Here is a 14,111-nt window from a genome sequence, read left to right on the forward strand (position 1 = left end):
TGGGGATCTTTAAAGCAATAAGGCACCAACACACACACACACACACACGCATGCATGCACACATGCACGCATGCACGCACACACGCCTGAACGCACGCACGCACAGCACACACACACACACACACACACACACACACACACACACACACACACACACACACACACACACACACACACACACACACACACACAGTGCACACGCTGTCAACAAACCCAGCACTAAAGCAGACTGTAGTTTTGATTACGTCCTTTCAACCTTCTTCTTTTGACATCTTCAACTTCAAGGATATTAGGCCTTCAGGTTGCAATGGCTTATTTGAATAGGGAGAGGAGACAGAGGAAGGCACAGATAGACTGTAGGTCTTTCATTCAATGGTAGTACACAGAAGCACCTCCTTGAAAACATTACAAAATTGCATTTATAAAATTTGGGGGGATGAAGCACCCCGACTAAAAAATAATAATACTAATACCTCATCTGCATCACAACACATCTAGACAAATTAATGTTTTTTAAATGGAAATGTGGAGAATGTGGTTCATATTACTACCTCTTAATAAGATACAACACAAGTAGATTTTGACAAGCAGAAGAAGTTACTGCAGCGATTAAGACATTACATTTAGCTGACGCTTTCATCCTAAGCGACTTACAATTGCTATATATGTCAGAGGTCGCACACCTCTGGAGCAACTAGGGGTTAAGTGTCTCGCTCAGGGACACATTAGTTGATGTATCACAGTGGAAGTCGAACCCAGATCTCCCACACCAAAGGCACGTGTCATATCCACTGCGCCATCACCACCCTCATCACCAGACCTTCTCCCCAAGACTTCACCCACCATCTCATTTAAACTGAAGGACAAAGATCACTTACAGTGCGGTTCATAATGGCCAATTTATTATTAAATGTGCTTACCCAAATTCTAGTGAAATTATATCAGTGGCCATTTGGATGTAGTCCTTAGCAATATTATTTTGTCTGATTTGGACCCAAGATTGTACACTGGATTGTAAACTATAATGTTTATACAAATAATAACATAACTCGACAGTTCCATTCAGTGTGGAGCCAGACAAGGTTGCTCATTCTTATTCTTATTATTATATACCATTACAATCAAGCCATTAGCCATAGCAATTCAACCTGTATTTAAAAGTAAAATGGTGCTACAATATAATTCAGCTGGCTACTTCTAAATTCAAATACCCTGGAATATGAACAACTAGACCACAGACATCTCTTATAAGCTCATTTTCCTCCTCCAGCTTTATTACAACTCAAACAAGACAAAGTACTGGGATCTGCTCGTACTATCGTTGGGGCGCTTGGATAGCACACCGTTGGAGCGCAGGAAGAATAATCAAGATGAACCTTATGCCTGACATCACATGTTAGTCAATGTGTTTTTTAAATGTATTGTTAATTTTTAATAGTTTTGTATTATTAAAAGGAAGAAAAAAGGTATCTGGGGAAAAAGTTGGACTTTGATATTACAATAGCTTGGAGGAAACAGCATAGAGATTATTCTGAAGAGGTCTGAGCACAGTAGGATACATTGTGTCAGTTCCACATAAGGATAGCGCTTTCAATAATGCAATCACACACATGAATTGTACAACTAGTAACATGGACATGAAAGCTAATATTTGATTGGGACAGCATCACACTGCTGGTTTATTTCTCGGTTCTTTCTGGTGTCTAATTCGGTGCGCCATTAAGGTCATATGTGCCTGTGCTGGGGAATTAAAGTGTTTGTGTGTGTGTGTGCCTGTGTGGGTGTATGTTTGTGTGCTGGATGCATGTGTGTCAGAACCACACATTTGCTGTTTTTTCAGTCTAACAGCAAACTAACTAACACATAACCACACACACACACACACACACACACACAGGGAAACAAAACAGCATATGTACTAAGATAACACACACACACACACACAGTGGGAACATCTATCAGGAGATATTTGCCTCACAAAGGTCAACATGTCCTGAGGGCAGCTGCGACCACAGCCACAGCAATGCATTATGGGACACTGCGAATAGGGATGGTAGTCCAGTGTGTGCATGATTGTCTGCCTGTGTGTGTCTCAGTGAGTCATGTGTAGAGATGGTCCGATACCACTTTTTTGCTTCCCGATACCGATTCCGATACCTGAACTTGCGTATCGGCCGATACCGAGTACCGATCCGATACCAGTGAGTCATATATTTCATTATGTTTTAACATCTGTATACTACTATCTCTGTATGGATGTGATATAATTTCTTTCTTTGTTGTCGGTCTGGCTCAGGTTAAACTCTTTGTGAAACATGAACAAACGCAAACAAGGAATGCCCCAGAACTTTCTTTTATAGTTATAATGAAAAAGAACATAAATAAACTACTTTAACGTAGATTTTCTTTAGGGCTTCATTACGTGGTATCGGATCGGTGCATAAACTCCAGTACTTCCCGATACCGATACCAGCGTTTTAGGCAGTATCGGAGCCGATACCGATACTGGTATCGGTATCGGAACATCTCTAGTCATGTGATTTAGTTTCTCCTACTGGGCCCAGTATACTGCTGCTGTCACTTATGTATAAACACATGCACATATGAACATGCACATGCACACTCCCTTTTGTGTGCTATCGTTTCTCAGTAAGCCGTAAAACCATGACATCATGATAGAGTTCATAGCTGATTTAGAAAGCGCAGTCCCAAAAAAAACCACAGTAAAGAGAGAGGAACGTGCACTTTATTAATATTGATAATAATTGCAGCTATATCCCAGGCCTGTCATGTTTAACTATAGGCATCACATAACATTTATGTAATAAAGACCTATGTTTGAACTCCAAAAATCCATACTTTAATGGACAGATAATTAATAATACAGCTCCTGAGAAACACACACGCAGGCACGCAGGCACGCACGCACACACACATACAAGGACCGAAAGACGAGAGGTAAAGAACACTTTCATTTCACTGACTCCTGTCCTGACTAACTGTTGGCTGTTGTAAAGCGTCCCGAACTATGGACACACTTGTATTATTTAGCTTTACCACACTTTCTCTTTTTGCACCTCCATACCTCTTTTTCACTCTCCTCAGTCTCTCCTTTGCTCTCTGCTATCTCTAATGTTCCCTGATGGGGCTGCTCTGTTTCTGCGCTGTCTTTCTTCCATCTATATGTTTAATCATCTTATTTAACCTTCGTCTTCAGGTGAAACAAATGTCGCAAAGGGTCGGTAAATTCCCGAAAAATAAAATTATCCAAGTGAAGTTTAGCTCAGGAAGTTTGCACGATTTTAATATAAAAATCTTTAAATTTAAATAGTGAACTTCTGTGGGGGGAAATACACATAACAAGACTAGGTCAAACTCTAGCATATGTCTGGACCATGTATCGTCAATGTGCTTAATTGGGACCAAATTGTTACTGGGATAGTTAGCGGTTGTGGTCTATTATGTAAATTAAATGTTGATCTATAGTGGTCCCATTAAATATTAGTTTGTTGTGTACTGACTGTGTGATTAATGTTACTTTGTTAAACAGACCAGACCTATGTTTTACCCCATGATAATTATGAACCACAGCCTAAAATGTTGGTCTTAAGGAACTCAACTTAAGTCCCACTGGCATCGTTACCTTGTGCTACATTGAGATGGTTCTATTTTAAAGCTGATTTCTCCTTTTTTTTATAATGTGAAGGCCTACTCTTTTTTGTTATTTGAGAACTTTATCTTTTACTGGGTTTTCACCGGCTGTTGAAGCACTGCCCGCTTCCTTTCGGTGCCCATCTTGAGCTGGAATTGACCGTAGTTTTGCTACCCTAGCTAAAATGGATTTAAAACTATTTAATAAATTCTAGGACAACAATAAAAAAAAGCTCACATTTGATGAATCTTATCAAAATGACACATTATAAAATCAATCCAGGTCAAACTCTTTGTACATAGAAGCAGTGTTGTATTGATAAAAACAGAGTCAATGTAATCAAACTACTGTATATTGTCATATCAAAAGTAGACAATTCTGACCAGATAACAAACTGTGTAATTTCAGATTAAAGCAGAAATATTTGCCTGCTTCATCAGTCCAGTTCTACTTGTGAATTTGCGGGCAAATAATGCTGCATGCTTACCAAACAGTGAAAATACTCCACTAGACAAAAATAGTGCCTCAAATCAAGGTTATAAAGGAAACACAAACAACTGTGTGTCCAGATGCCCCCACGATTGTGACGAGCTGGCCATGAGTTTTTGTTCATTTGTCCTTGATCTAATTCACACACACACACACACACACACACACACACACAACACACACACACACACACACACACACACACACACACACACACACACACACACACACACAAACACACACACAGAATGTATACATCTCTTGAATCTTATACAGCAAAGTTACAGGTCAGACACTGAAACACCATAAATCATTGTTAAAATAATAACAAGACCCTTGCAAAGAACTAACTAATGGAGTAAAAATAATCAATCAAGAGTGCTCTGGTGTAAGCAAAGATTCTGGTTAGTAAAATGTATTATTTATATTGACTGTTAGGGGAGAAAAATCCGGTGATACTCTTGAAGCAAAAATGTCAGTCAAATCTGATATATTTGACTGACATGAGAGGATGCTTGCAGCTTTACTTTTAATGTTGTTGGAGAGCCTTGGGTCTTTTGTGTGGGAAAGCTTTAGCAGTTTGGGCAAAATTGACCTTACATATATACACATTGACCTTGCATATATAGACCCACTACACCAGCATAATCTTAATTATTACAGAAACACGGCTAGCTCTAAGAACTATGCCAATCTCAAACAAACCCCAGTGAAGTTAAAAGGATTTGAGCTTTTCTAGAATGCAACTCGGTTACACGTAAAACACAGCGGTTACACCACATGTGTTTCCAGCAACAAGCCCCTCATACTAAATGAAAAAACAGGTCATTTATTACTGTAATATGATCCTTTCCTAAATTGCCACAGTTACTGGGTTATGGTCAGAGAAAGATAATAACAAGACTCAGAATCTACAGCCATGTTGGCGGATCTGTTGGGATGGGAATGTGATTAGTTTGCAAGATATTTGGTCATAAACCAATGTATGGGACAAATTGAAATTTTGCCTTGATGGTGGCACTAGATGGAAAGTTAGAGCACAATCAAATTCATCCTGAGGGTAATATGAATTGGTGCCCCAAATTTCATGGCAATCCAGCCAATAGACATTCCACTGAAACCCACCAATGTTGACCTCATGGGGGGCACTAGAGAAAAAGTCAAGATTTCACCAAAGTCATTAGGGTACGACCTCTGGGAACCATGAATGTATGTACAAAATCCCATGGCAATCCATTGAGTAGGTGTTGAGATATTTCAGTCAGGACCTAAGCGGTGTATGGACCGACAGACAAACACCACCTACCCTAGAGCCTCGTTGCTAGCGTGGCTAAAAACTACTTGGTTAAGGTCATGGTTAAAAGAAGCCAACCTTTACTGTTGGTAGGAAACAAATGAAAACAGGGATCGACCTTGTTACAATCACACTCAACTTCCCATTCCACACTCCTCCCTACAAGTTTTAATGGTGTTACAGAGCGTAACATAGGCGGTTTTAGTCATTGGCACAAATGACCAATGCTGTAGTTATTGTGGTGAGGACAGCCTCGTTCCCAGGGGAGCTGTCCCTAATCAGTCGATGTGTAGTCCAAAAGCTGCATGTGAGTGGCCCGTCACAACCCAGCCACATGCACACACAAACACATGCAGAATATAAAGCATTTTGTCAACAAGAAAACAGAGTAGAAAGGAGAGGAGGGAGTGAGCAAGGGAGAGGAAAAAAAAAGTTGAAAAGCAAAGCAAATTGGACTGCTTGTTTCCTCAGAGCGCCTCTGACAGCTCAGTGTGGGTGATTGTGACTCTTCATCTCCCTCTCTCTGTCTCTACCTCTCTTTCTCTCTCTGATTACCTCTTTCCAGGCGAAGGAGAGAGAAGATGGGGGAGAGGGAAAAGGGGAGAGAGAGAGAGAGAGAGAGAGAGAGAGAGAGAGAGAGGCTAGTTTCCACGGTGATGGCTGATGAAAGAGAACGGGACAGGTTCTGCTTGGTTGCACAACTCCTCTTTCTCTCTCTTCCTTCCACCTTTTCTGTTCTTCCTCAAACGCCCGTGTTCTTTCTTTCTCTCTCTCTTTCTCTGAAACATTTTTCTTCCCGTTTCAAATCTTCTCATCATCCCTCCTTTACTGCCCTTCGTTTTCTACTCTCATTACCAAAACATTCATTCATTCCTTTCCAATCTTCCCTTCATCTTCTCTCACATCTTCTCACTTTTATGCATGCTTGTTTCAAGCATCGGGCCACACTATGTTGCCAACAACTATGTTGCCAACATTAACCTCACATCTCATTCCAAAACAATGGGCATTAACATGCTGCTTTAACAGCCTCAAATCTGTCCGGGAAAGCTGTCCACAATATTTGAAACCTGGCTGCAGCAGTTTGCTCCCGTTCAGCATTAGTGTCGTCAGGCACGGATCGACTGCAATGGCCCTGACGCACCAACCCAACGGACTGATCAGTTGGCTCCCCGAGGTCCAAAAAGTGCCTCAGAACACACCGAAGCAACGCCGACTTGAGCGTACGTTCTGCGCGTGCGGAAATGACGAACGAATCACGTGGGTCTGGCTTCTCCAGCCGATTGTAATGGCGGCTTGTTCGAAATACGATCTCGTATTTTACGAAAATAGTTCACCGAAACGTGTTTCTGAAAACATTTTAGAAATAGGCCATGCAGTTGCTGAATCTGTCTTCATTTAAGATCGCCTAAGGTCAGTTAAAAAATTTTCGTCACTTTTAGAGGCGTTTGTTACTCATCCCGCCCACCAATTAGATTGGTCATTGAGTCCGACTGCCCGCCCTCCGACCCAGCGAGTCAGGTCGTCCAAAATGAAAGCCGACGGCCCCTCCGACGGACGACGGCACGGAACACACCAAACAGACTCGAGTCACCAACCTCGCCAGACTGTCCGACGGCCGATTATCGGGTTGGTGTGTCAGCGCCTTGAGACTAAAGGCCCGGCTTGCAGGCCGCGTTCCAGTTCAACCCAAAGGGGTTTAATGTGGTTTGAGGTCGGAGCTCTGTGCCAAGTCTTTCCACGCCAAACAAAAAACTATTTGCAGTATTGAAACAGGGCCTTCCCTAAAGAGTTTTCACAAGGTTAGACTGACACTATTTTCTTAAATATCATTGTTTGCTGTAGAATTAAGATTTCCCCGAACAGCCTTGGACTAAAAGTACACCAAGGTAAGTGGAAAAGGGTGTCCACATACATTTGGCCATATAGTGTGTGTCTTCTGTTCTTTATTTTTCTTTTATTTCCAAACTCTTACAAAACCCCTATTTATTCTCCTGCTTTTGCTCTCCATCTCTGTCCTTCATTCCTCCCTCCCTCCCTCCTTCCTTCCCTCCCTCCTTCCTCCCACTGCCACCTAGGTGATCATTTTTGTCCCAGTCTCAGTTTAAAACCCTCTTCCTTCTGTCTATTACCAGGTGATCATTTAGATCCCCCGGCGTGGTCAAACACTCCCCAGAGATTCACCTGAAACAGAGGCCATGCACAGCTCATCCATCACTACCCACCCACCAGCCCTCTCCTCTGCTTCATTCATGCACATTCTGGTCTCTCTTCATTGATGCTCTACCTCCCCCCTCCTTTCTTTTCTCCTCATTTCCTGGCTTTCTCATGCTCATTTATCACAGTGGGAACTTAACACCTCAGTACACCTGCACAGACACACAATCACACAGTCACTGCATGCAAGAAATCCCAACCTGAGCACACACACACTGGCGGTAGATAGAGGAACCACAGACAAACAATTACGAATAAAGCCCGAGACACACCAAGCCGATAATCGGCCGTTGGACAGTCTGGCGAGGTCAGTGACTCGAGTCTGTTCATTCGTGTTCCGTGCCGTCGTCCTTCCGAGGGGCCGTCGGCCTTCATTTTGGCCGATTTTACATGTATAATCGGTGGGGCGGGCACTGCCGGCAGTCAGACTCAAATGACCCAGCTGATTGGTAGAGTGCTAACCCGGAAACGGGGAGCAGAATGAGCGTGACTAGAGTCTCTCAAAATCTGACGAAAATCTTTTAAACTGACCTTTGTTGATCTCAAATGAAGACAGATTCAGCAAATGCATGGCCTATTTCTCGCTTAAAATTTTTCAGAAACATGTTTCGGTGAACTATTTTAGTACAATATGAGATCGTATTCTGAATGAGCCGCCATGACAGTCTGTCTTTGAATTTCTGGAGAAACCAGACCCATGTGACGTGTTTGTCCAATCAGCTGCCGGTTTTCTTTTTTGGGCGACAATACAGATTAGCGCCGCCTGCTGTTATGGAGACTTTGGTGAGTTCCGAGGCACTTTTTTGACCAACTCGGGGAGACTGATCAGTCCGACTGCCTTTTCTGCCGAGGGTCGGCCGTCTGGTCGGTGTATCTGGGCCTTAAAGGGCACATTAACGCGCGCTACACTTACAGTAACATAGACCCCATTTACACCTGGTATTAACAAGTGATCTATATCTGACATTATATACAAGACATTACAAATGCCTGTACAATCCTATGTGGATTCAGTGACGACTTTTACTTTGAAGGGTAACCACTTCTGGTGTTATAATGTATATCCTAATTTTCCAACGTTTTATGTGGTGTAAATATATTTTATGGGAGTAAACATGTTGTCATGTAGAATTTGTAAATTTTCCTGTAAAAAGAAATAATGTTTTAACAGGAAGTACAGCCTTTTTGTTTTCATTCTATTGTATTGTATGTGTCACACTTTGTCTTTACTTCCTCTTTTGGCTCCAGTCTTTTCTTTTGGTAGGTATTTAATGTATTTGTTGTATTACTTTCGGTGTTTTTTCTATATGTGATGTCAAGTTAATCTATATAAGTCTTTAGATATTAGATTTTTTATTTTTATTTTGGAGATACACTTTTATTTTTTTGTCATGCATAAATCTGAAGAGTTTAAATTTGAAGTTTATCAAGACATGTGTGTGTAGCTTGCAGCACAGGTGTACAGGTGTTCAGTGAGAATATCAATGTTTTTTCACGGGCACAAGTATTCATGTAAAAGGGAGGTATATGGCTTTATGTATAAATATGGTTTTACTGTAATATTTTTAATAATTGTCTAGAAAGAATGTAAATTGGTTAATTATTTATTTTATGAGAATTGTATACATCTTTAGTAAGTTTGGGCATATTACGCTTTCCTTCTTCTCTTTTCGTTTTACACTTTCCCCTGGGAAAGCACACAGAGCATTTAAGCACAGAGACTATGAATGCTTTGTTTTGTAACAATTGCAGCAATGCTGGTGCCTTGCAATAAATTGCAATTTAGGTAGGCAGCTCTGGCAGACTTTTTCTGGTTTACTTATTTTTCCTTTGCTGAAGAAAGGGTCATCCGTAGCTTTATGCTGCTGTTTGAAATAGCAAGAAGAGGTGGACTTAGGTGTGCTTTCAATTAGTTGGGCAGAGCTTTTTTTTTTCTGTACAGCTGTACAGATAGTATTCACACATGGCTGAGATCCCTGTCTTTAACCAGGTGATATTCTGATACAGATTACATGTTGACGTGTAAATGGGGACGCAAGTTATCACCTGATTACACCTCAGAAAAACACACACACTGCACTTTAGTCACCTTGTATACATTGTTCGTCTGCTATTTCATTACTAAATTCACTTCTGAGACTTTTTTATACGAGAAATCCACTATGTAGAGCTCAAATATGGGCCGTTTTACGATAATTGATGGCTAATTGCAAATTTGGTACAACTGTGTCGGACTTGAGAAGCTCCACAGTCTGACGTGACAGCGGCCGGTGCCTGCCGGGGTTGCTGCCTTGCCGGTCGGACTGCCTACCTTCACAGACCCGCTGTAAGCTGGCTGGAGCTCGATCAGGATCTCACACACGAGCTTAGCTGCAAGCTGCGCTGTGGACTTTAGAAAGAAGAAAGTTTGGAAGTTTTGCAAGGATATTGAAAATGAAGCACGGTCGTAAATACAGTGTTCCAGGCTGTACAACGGAACACTGGCCCAGAGAAAAGTGTTTAGAACAAGTAGATATCGGACAATGGAGCGGGACTTCTTCACAGAGGGGAGGGTGTGTGCGTGCGTGTACCAACCAATCAGCGCGAAGCTCATCTAAATATAATATAATATAATCATTCTATCACCCCTTTAAGATGATTCTTCCACTTGCCTCATATCGTCTCTGAAAGTAACTGTGTCACTTCAAAAGGTGCTGCATGTTTTATGCTGCACAGTTCATATGCATGACTGCTCTATACATTCACTGTAAGAACACTGCATACATGATGTTTCTTTACCGCCCTCCATTTCTCACTCACTCACTCTCTGATGTCAGGCAGACTACAAGCCAAGCCAACATGTACACAAGTCAGAGACATCCATTTCCCGTCAGTTTGTGAGGCGCTTATGAATTATAAAAACCATGACAACCAGGGACCCGGAATGAGCGAAGGGGGGATAAGATGGGCAGAATGAGAAAAGAGATAAGAGAACTTATTCACTTTAGTTGTGTTATTGTGTGTGTGTGTGTGTGTGTGTGTGTGTGTGTGTGTGTGTGTGTGTGTGTGTGTGTGTGTGTGTGTGTGTGTGTGTGTGTTTTGGTGTGTGTGTGTGTGTGTGTGTGTGTGTGCATGTTTTTGGTGTCTGTCGCACGTGAGCCTGTGCATGTGTGCATGCACTGACATTGTGCTGACATTGTGTTAACTTGGTGTATTGCTCCCGCAGCTGTGCTTGTTTGGTGGCTTGGGAAAATCCTAGAATTTGTCTATTTATTCATTCAATTACAAGTATGTGTGTGTCAGAGTGTGTGTGTGTGTAAATGAGGGTGTGTGTGTTCAGTAAAGCCTTTTACCTGTGCCATCTGGCCCTGTAATAGCATTCTCTGCCCCCCAGAATGAGATGGTTATGTCTGGCTGCATCAGACACACACACACACACACACACACTAGAGGCAATGCATCTTTTTACTGTAATGGTAATGGTTTTACTTGCCTCTATGCAAGATCAAAGTCAAATCATTTACAGTGAATTATGCATCAAGTCATGAAGCATCAAACTGGAAAAATCCAAGTCTACAATGTTGTTTGAGCCCACACAAGTGATAGACAACTCCACCTCAGTCTTAAAGAAATAATTACATATCTGTTTGTTGAGCAACATGCAAGGATTGATATCCTTAGAATTTTTGTTCTTATTCTATAATGAAATACTGATTCATGTGAAAAATCCTTTAAAGTTCAAAGATAGAAGTTCATCATTTATGGAATGTTCTCTGTTAGTGTTTTAAGGTCAGTTTGTTGTGAGAGACAATGTATGCTTTCTGAGCAAGAAGTGTTGCCAGTGTTTTGGCCGAACGAGCCTAGTTTGTGATAATATGTATGAAGTGTTTTGGTGGCTTGAGTGAGTTTTTGGTGGTAAGCCCAACTGTTTGGCCGAGATACATGTTGGTAATCCAGACTGTATGGAGAGTTTTGCAAAAAGTGGCTTCAGTATTAACTGATGCTTTTTAGCAATCGAAAAAAATACTTTTGTACTATGCACTAGGCACTAGCATGAAGTGCTTCATTCAAGACTCCACAAGGAAGGTGGAACCCCCCCCCCCCCCCCCCCCCCCCCCCCCCAAGAAAAAAAAAAAAAAAAAAAAAAAAAAAAAAAAAAAAAACAACACACAAACCACACACACACACACACACACACACACACACACACACACACACACACACACACACACACACACACACACACACAGTGCTTTCTTTCTTACTGTACAGTCACCTTTTGTTCTCTTAAGATATTAGTGCTTTCATTCGCTTTGTCAAGTTTGGAGCCTCATTACATGCTGTAATAAAGTATGCTTTAACTGCTTACCAATTAAAGTAAACACAAATAAAAAGAGCCACTTTGCCTCTTTAAATTGATGTAATCTATCTTATCTCATTTGTCTATCTGCTGCAATTATCTCTGCCCCGTCTACCCTTATTTTCATCTAGGTTTAGGTTTCGATTTTCAAGATCACTGGATAGCCACAAGACTTGAGGATTGGAAATGAGATGGCTTCATGAATCAGAGAGCTGAGGTACATGAAGCTGCAAACAAGGGATGTGTCTCTGAAGCCAAGTGGGAAAAAAACCTGATTTAATGAGGCAGTTTTGGGGGGTTTTATGATCTCACCTAAATAACTAAATGATGCAAAATAAGGAAACAGACCGAACAAGAAGTGCCAGAGGTGAAGCTGCAACTGTGTAACATTGCTTCTGACAGGTGGAGGCGACTGTGGGACATGAGGTCTAAATCAACAACGGCAGAAACCATCACACCTGTGTGATAATTGTGAAAGTGCCAGTACTTGTAATGCCCAGTACTCTGGCTCCGAAAACATTGTCAGTAGTCAATGTAAAGCGCTGCACTTCTCTCCAGAAATACAGAGACAACTTAATGGTCACTGTGCATGTCAGCCACCTTGTCAGAGAGTCTTATGATGAGGAGATGTATGACTCAAATCAGGGCGTAATTAGGGAGTGGTTGCATGAATCGACAGGTCTCTCTCAACTATTTGTGTTTTCTTGCTCCCAACAACAAGATGGCTTCAAAAGAACATATTCCTGCGACCAACACTGCGAGTCCTGGCAACAGTGTGCAGACCCAGGTACTTGTTGGTGGTGCAGCCGGCTGGCTAATAGCACTGCCAGCTGTCCGTATTTTTGTGTCTGTTAGTGCTTTATTTGTACTTTCAGCGAGTGTGATGACAACAAGAGCGTATCAATAAATATTCTAATTCTATTTAATCATGTTGCAGAGGAAGGGATGTGAGGGTGAACTCAGGAAAGGACAGCTTCTTAAGAACTGAGTTTCAGGGATTATGGGATGCTCTCTCACACACACACACACACACACACACACACACACACACACACACACACACACACACACACACACACACACACACACACACACACACACACACACATGCACCTCTGGTGTTAAACAGACATAGGCAAACAGTAGGGGAGTAAGGATGTGTGTGTTATCTGTGTGGAGAGGCAGGGACAGAGAAATAATAACATCCACATGGATACACACTAGGAAAGAAAAACAGACAGCTACACAAACACAGAGAGAGGGGGACATGTTGGTGCACGCGCGCGAGAACACACTTTCTCTCTCTCTCACACACACACACACACACACACACACACACACACACACACACACACACACACACACACACACACACACACACACACACATAGAACCAGTGGCAGCGAGACCGCTATAAGAGAGAGACAGACAGCTATAGTCAGTCAGTCAGACTGATCACGTACCTTCCAGACAGCAGGTTCGCCAGAGGCCGGAGTGCGTCATCACCTCCTCGTTCTTGCGGCTCGTGTCGTTGTCGCCGCTGCTCTTCACGCGGCAGACCCCGCGCGAGTACAGCCAGTAGTCGGTACCGACGGCGATGGTCATGAGGCTGAAGGCGGCGAACGCGCCCACCGTCGTCACGAGCATCTGGACGCCGCGGTCACACATCAGCATCTTCATATAGGCGGCTCCTGTTTGTCTTAATCTCTTTTGCTCCTCTCTTTTAGATTCACCCCTTTTTATTTCCTTTATATCCCGCGAGATTTGGAGAGTCAGTGAGGGGTTCAACAGACAGGCACTCACAAAAAAAAAAAAATAGAAATGATGCTAAGGTGGTGAATTTATAAGTATGGAGCGAAAAATAAAGTACTCGGCTGCCTTGTCCGTTGAGTTGACAAGCGGTTCGTGGCAAAGGGCGGGAAGGTGGGAGGGCGGCACGTCACTTTCTCGCGCATCAAAAACCGGTTTTTACCACCACCACCACCACCCTCATACATACACACGCGCGCGCGCGCGCACGCACACACACTCCGGAGTATTAACGACCACCGGTTGTCCCCGACTACCCGACACTGCCCTCACTCAGTCAGAGCGAAGGGTAACGGCGATGACACATTCTG

The 14,111-nt window shown here is 42.5% G+C and overlaps 1 protein-coding gene across 1 annotated transcript in view; it reads right to left on the bottom strand.

Annotated features, from left to right (window-relative positions):
- The window catches only part of cacng3b (calcium channel, voltage-dependent, gamma subunit 3b), a 31,840-nt gene extending 18,039 nt beyond the window's left edge, over positions 1-13,801 (bottom strand). Inside the window, exon 1 of the mRNA XM_039825564.1 lies at positions 13,455-13,801. Within this exon, the coding sequence (XP_039681498.1) occupies positions 13,455-13,671 (217 nt within the window). The 5' untranslated portion in view covers positions 13,672-13,801. The remainder of the gene's footprint in view (positions 1-13,454) is intronic.
- Between the last annotated feature and the right edge of the window lie 310 nt (positions 13,802-14,111).

This window comes from Perca fluviatilis, chromosome 15 (genome assembly GCF_010015445.1).
Source record: "Perca fluviatilis chromosome 15, GENO_Pfluv_1.0, whole genome shotgun sequence".
Lineage (NCBI taxonomy): Eukaryota > Metazoa > Chordata > Actinopteri > Perciformes > Percidae > Perca > Perca fluviatilis.